This window comes from Musca domestica, unplaced genomic scaffold, assembly GCF_030504385.1.
Source record: "Musca domestica strain aabys unplaced genomic scaffold, Musca_domestica.polishedcontigs.V.1.1 102, whole genome shotgun sequence".
Taxonomy (NCBI): domain Eukaryota; kingdom Metazoa; phylum Arthropoda; class Insecta; order Diptera; family Muscidae; genus Musca; species Musca domestica.
Window position 1 is genome coordinate 381,160 of NW_026712117.1, and position 6,511 is coordinate 387,670.

Here is a 6,511-nt window from a genome sequence, read left to right on the forward strand (position 1 = left end):
TTTCGCGACGACCCTTAAAACGAGAAACTTCTCCACACACTTTCGCAAGCGCCTCGCATTGCTTTAAGAATGCAGTTAACAATGCACATTTCAGTTGGGCATTATCTACCCGACGATTTCTTTGTTTGGATTGCGTTAAGCGTTAATAGCAGCCCAGCATTGCTCAATGGCTATGCTTCCCCTAGTAGCGTCATATAAAAAGGCATTCGCACAACCGTGTTTCTGTTTTTATTTTTAGTTAAAACAAACAACCCCATCTGTTTAGTCTCTTTCAAAAGCTTGTGGTGTGTAGACGCAAGTCTGCTTCGTTGACTAAGTCGTATGATCAAAAGGCAAATCGCGAATCGACGCGCTAAAATGGATTCTCGTCTGAAGCTAGTTCTCCAATGTTTCTTTGCGGAATTTTTTGGCACCGCCATGGTGCTGTTCACCGGTTGCATGGGAGCCATGGAGACGAAACTATTCGATAACTCCCATTTTCAATATAGTCTGAACATGGCTCTAATGGTAATGGTAGCTGTTCAGTGTTTTGGCCATGTTTCTGGTGGTCATATAAATCCGGCAGTAACCTTGGCTGGTTGGATTTGTGGTGTGGTGAAATTCCATATGATTTTGGCCTATTTTTTGGGACAATTTTTGGGCTCTGTGGTGGGGTTTGGATTACTCAAAGTGATTGTGTCTACAGAGGATGGATTTTGCATGACGTTGCCGGGAAATAATATCAGCACGGGACAAGCATTTGCCATTGAGCTTGTGATCACGTCTATTCTAATTGCCGTTTGCTGTTCCAGTTGGGATGATAAAAATTCGAAATATCAAGATTCGCTGGCTCTGCGATTGGGTTTGACAGTTGGAACGCTATTGTTTTCAGCGGTAAGTTGGAAAAGTATGGACACAATTTTCTTTTCCACTATTAGGTATGTTAGGAAGAGCCCTTTACCTGTATGATAGGATATTTCCAAGAGTTATTATAGAATTTTTTCATGGAATATGTGAACTAATAATTCTGTGACCTTTGACGTCTGTAGACCAATTTCACAGTACAGCTGCCAATTTGGAGTGGGGAAATTCCAACTAACGGTGGTGTAAGGCCCCGGAATTATCAGCCTTAATATATGTTCTATTTTTTATACATTGTCTTGTCTTTAAATTTCATTTAGAAACCTAAGGTAAATTTAGTACTTTTGGAACAACCGTAGTATGCATTCCCAAATCCACCTTCTTCTCTTAAAACTACCAAGAATGGCCTTCATATAAAATTTCAGAATTCCAGCTCTAACCTTAGACCCAATTTAAAATTAATACAATACTACGCATGTCCCAAACCACCTCCTTCTCTCCACACTAGACAACAACACTGACCTCGATACCAAATTTCAGAATTCTATCTCTATTCCAACACCCAACTGCACATTTTATGGAATTTGCGACATTTTGGTGAATTTCGTACCAAAACCACCTACTTCTTTCAACTACAGACATCAACCGTGACATTTATATCAAATTTCAGAATTTCCAATACCAAATTCAGTACTATTTAGTGCTTTTCGTACCCATTTCCAAAACCACCTCTCAGATATACTAACAGAGACCTCAATATTAAATTTCTGGATTCCAGCCCTTTCCCTTTACCCAATACCCAATTTAGTAACACTTAGTACTTTTTGCACAATTATAGTACACATTGCCGAAACCACCCCCATATATTAATTACAGACACCAACAGTGATATCTATATCATGAAAAATTTCAGCTCTATTTCTTCACCATATTTGGTACCATTTAGTACTTTTCGTACAAATATACAACCAGTTCCATTTCTCAATCCATACACCAACTGAGACCTCAATATCAAATTTGAGAATTCCCACCCTACCCTTTTAGCCATTACTAAGTTTAGTAACATTTAGTTATTTTCGTACTGTTAGAGTACGCCTTTTCAAAACAATCTCCGTATCTCATCCTCAAAAATCAACAGTGACATATCACATTTTAGGATTTCAGCCCTGTAATTACGCCATTACCAAAATAAGTTGCTTTTAGTACAATTATAGCATACATATCTAAACCTTCTCTTAATCACGGACACCAATAGTGACATCCATATTCTATTCTAGCTCTATCACTTCACCCAATACCAAGTATAGTACTATTTAGTACTTTTCGTACAATTATAGGACAAATTTTTAAAACCATCTCCATATCTCAATTCCATATGCCAACAGAGACCTCAGTATCAATTTTCAGGTTATCAACTCTATTCCTTCACCCAATACCCAATTTAGTACCACTTAGTACTTTTCGAAAAATTATAGCACACATTCCTAAAACCACCTTCAATGCCAGATACTAAGAGAGACCTCAATATCAAATTTGAGGACTCAAACCCTAACCCTTCACCCAATACTAAATTTAGTGTTATTTAGTGCTTTTTGTACAATTATAGAACACATCTCAATTCCGGATACCAACAGAGACCTCAATATCAAATTTCCGGATATCCCTTCACCCAATATCTAATCTAGTTCCAATTTTTGCACAATTATAGTACATATTTCTAAAACCAACCATATCTTAACAACAGACAACAACAGTGACATCTACATCTAGTTTCAGCTTTGCCGCTCTACTCCTTCACCAAATTTGGTTCCATTTAGTACTTTTCGTACATATATAGGACTCATTTCCAAACCACCGCCAAATCTCAACACAGATACTTCCAGAAAACTAACTATCAAATTTCTGAATTTTATCTCTATTCCTTCATCCAACACCAATTTTAAATAATAAAAGTACACATTTCCGAAACCACCTCCATATGTCCAGCCTACACATGAACAGCGACCCTAATACTAAATTTCAGATTTCAAGCACTATCTTCTCATCCAAAGCCAATTTGTACCAAACGTAGTACTATTTAGTAACTTTCGTGCACTTGTAGTACACATTTTCAAAACCACCTATTTATCACGACCCTACCACCCGAATACAAAATTTCAGCTTCATCCGTTCACCCTGAACCAAACTGTTCCAAATTCAGTGCCATTTTATTTTATTTTTATCATTATTTTATTAATCACAATTCCAAATTGTACCAAATTTTGTTACCATTTAGTACAAATAAGTACAAACTTCCATAGATATCAAAATCAAATAAACCAACAGAAATCTTATTTAGAAATTTCAGGATACCAACTTCATCCAAATCAAAAATGTTCCAAATTTACACAAAAGTACGAATTTCCCGAGCTTCCTACATACCCTAAACCTACACTCACACAGTAATCCCAATTCCAATTTTCAGGATTCCAAACCTCTTGATTGTACTCAATTTAGTACATTTTTGTACATATAAGTACAAATTTCCAAAACTACTTACATATCCCAATCCTACAATCCGACAGTAGTCTTATTTCCATATTTCAGAATTCCAGTTGACCAAATCCAAATATTGTACCAAATTTAGTAACATTTAGTACACTTACACAAATTTACAATACATACAATACAATATAAATTTTATTTTTAAATATCAGGATTTCAACTCACCCAAATTTAAATAATTGTTCCAAATTTAGTACTATTTAGTACTCATAAGTACGATTTTCCAAAACTACCTTCATAGCTCAATCCAGCAATGCAATAGTAATTTTATTTGAAAATATCAGAATTTCAACTCTTGCGGTTCGGCCAAATCTATATTCTACCAAATGTAGTACAATTTAGTACTTTTCGTACACATAAATACAAATTTCGAAAACTTCCACCATATCGCAAACCTAAACACCGCAATTTTAAAAGTGCCTCCTTACATCGACTCTACTCCTCAACCTTATTTTTCCTTCTAAATTTCAAATGCAGTACCTTGTACCAAATGTAGTACATTTTAGTATAATACCATATAGTCTAGTACATTTTAATACTTTTCGTTCCATTCTAGTATTTCCAAAACCCCAGCCTTGGTCCCTTCGGACCAAGACAGAAACTCACCTTTAATTTCAAGATTCGACCTTCAGTCCCATCGTCTGGGCGTTGATGAATCGTCAATTCAGTCAGTCAGTCAAATACTTTACTCTTTTATTATAGATATATATAAAACAAATTTACTCACGTCTGTTTTAATACTAATTCCGTATGTTTGCCTTGACTTTGTTCCGATGTATGTATGTTGTCGTCATCACATTCGAAATATTTAAGCTTAATTTTTTTTACCCTGTAATGTGTTGTCATGTTTCCCAACTTTTAAAAAGCACCGGGATTACGCCAGGTCAGTTAAATATAAACTAGTAAAAAGGGTGTAAGTTCGGCTAGGTCGAACTTTGAACACCGTCCACCATGCGGAACGAACTTGGCAAATTTTGAAAAAAAAAAAATAAATAAATAAATAAAAAAAATAGAATCCGTTAAAAATTCTGTTAAAATCTTAAAAATGCCGAATGTACCCGATATATTAGGGTCTATATGACGTCGTCGACCTGTATTGGCAACTTTTGGCCTAAACCATTACATATTCAATTACGAAACTTGAAAAAAATCGGTGATTAATGTAGCTAAAATCATCAGAATACCAAATATAGAGAGGTATTATTATATGGGGCTGTACGAAGACGTAAACCTGGACAGACATTTTTCTGTTTTAGGCTGTTGTATCCGTTACGAACTTCAAATACCAAATTTGAAACAATTCTGGTGAAAAATATCCTTAAAATCATTAAAATACCCAAAATCGGGAGGTACCGTTATATGGGGGCTATACGAAGACGTGGACCTGCACAGACAATTTTCTGTCTTAGGCTGTAGTATCCATTACGAACTTCAAATACCAAATTTGATTCCGGTGAATAATGTCGCTAAAATCATCAAAATACCGAATATAGAGAGGTACCGTTATATGAGGGGCTATACCAAAACGTTGACCTACATGGTCCATTTTCAATACCAAAAGTCCGGCAGACATAATATACATTTTGGCAAAATTTTATCAATCAACTTCAATTCGTTCGGAAGCTAGAGTGATTTCCACAGACGGGAGACGAATAGACGGACAGACGGACGGACATCGCAAAATCGACATAGAATTTTATGCTGATCATGAATATATGTATTTTGTGGGGTCTAAAATGTGTATTTCGAGGTGTTACAAACGGAATGACAAACTTAATATACCCTCCATACTATGGTGATACCCTCCACCAAAAACAAAAATTTCAGACTTTGGCCGTTTATTTTGGTATTTGATCAATAGTTTTTATTTAGTTTTTAAAAAATCATTTAATTTATAAATTAATAAACATTTGTTTTTTTTCCAATAGGGTAACCTGAGTGGTGGCAGCATGAGTCCTGTACGTTCCTTTGGTCCAGCCCTGTGGTCATTGAATTTCAGTCAACACTGGATATATTGGGTGGCACCGATGTCAGCGTCGTTGGTCACAAGTTTGGCCTACAAGACTACATTTATGACGACGCAACAAACGCCATCGCATATTTCCATCGATGTTGTAGATTAAACGAAAAAACTAATTCGAAATCCACAGCCAAATATTGTTCGTTTCAGAACACGAATATATATTTTTAGGATTATTTGTAATAATTAATTAATCTCATTAGTTACGAATTATAGTTTCATTGATATTATCAGTATTGTTGTTGTAACATTTATAATACCAATATAGTTATTGTAAAAAATAAATAAAATTTATAAAATTTTATATGGACGATTTATTTTAAAAACGAGGAATGTGACGTCAAAAATATATAAATTTTCGTCTGACTATACAAATACGCATGAATACAAATGATGAATAATTTTTTTTATTTAAGTGGTATCAAGTAATCTTGAAAAAACCTCATGAGCCGGCACTTTAAATCTTTACATTCATTAAAAGCGTTTGCTCCTATATTTGATACTAAATTTATGTTGACACGTTTTCAATCGATTTTCCAGATTAGTTTTCTGTCTCGTGTACTATTTCGAATTATCAGGATAGTATTTATAAGTATGTACTTATGTTAGGTACTTTCATTGAGACAATTTAAATTGTATAACTATCGATTGGGGTACTGATAACATTGAAACAATTTCAATTACCTCTTCAAAGCAATATTATTTCACACTTTAGAGTCTAAGCAATGTCCGCAAATATATTAATAACTTTTATACGCTAAAATTTAGCAGGAAGTCATAAAGGTCTATAATTTTAGTGAGCAAAAAAATTCTTCGTCCATTATTGTTTTAGTCATTTTTCTGACCATATTCAAGATAAGTGAATGAAATTTGATGTTTATAGAACTCCCACGATATTTGATATTAAAAATGGGTTAGATCTGGTACCAAATATAATTGTTGTGGGGTGCATATTAAGAATGCCGGCGACTTAAACGCTAAATCGGATGAAACATATATATATATATATATATATATATATATATATATATATATATATATATATATATATATATATATATATATATATATATATATATATATATATATATATATATATGGGAGCTA

General features: G+C 34.1%; 1 protein-coding gene across 1 annotated transcript; it reads left to right on the forward strand.

Moving 5' to 3' along the window:
* The first annotated feature begins 218 nt into the window (after positions 1-218).
* On the forward strand, positions 219-5,694 carry LOC101901692 (aquaporin-4). The gene is made up of 2 exons (XM_005182947.4): positions 219-873; positions 5,313-5,694. Exons 1-2 carry the CDS (start codon positions 322-324, stop codon positions 5,505-5,507), a joined length of 747 nt encoding a protein of 248 aa, XP_005183004.3. The 5' UTR covers positions 219-321; the 3' UTR covers positions 5,508-5,694.
* The last annotated feature ends 817 nt before the right edge of the window (positions 5,695-6,511 follow it).

What these genes read in the sequence shown, in the direction of transcription:
- LOC101901692 (XM_005182947.4), top strand. Translation starts at nt 322, where the DNA reads ATGATCAAAAGGCAAATCGCGAATCGACGCGCTAAAATGGATTCTCGT. An exon ending in GAACGCTATTGTTTTCAGCG is followed by an intron (nt 874 to 5,312) that starts GTAAGTTGGAAA and finishes TTTTTCCAATAG; the next exon opens with GGTAACCTGAGTGGTGGCAG.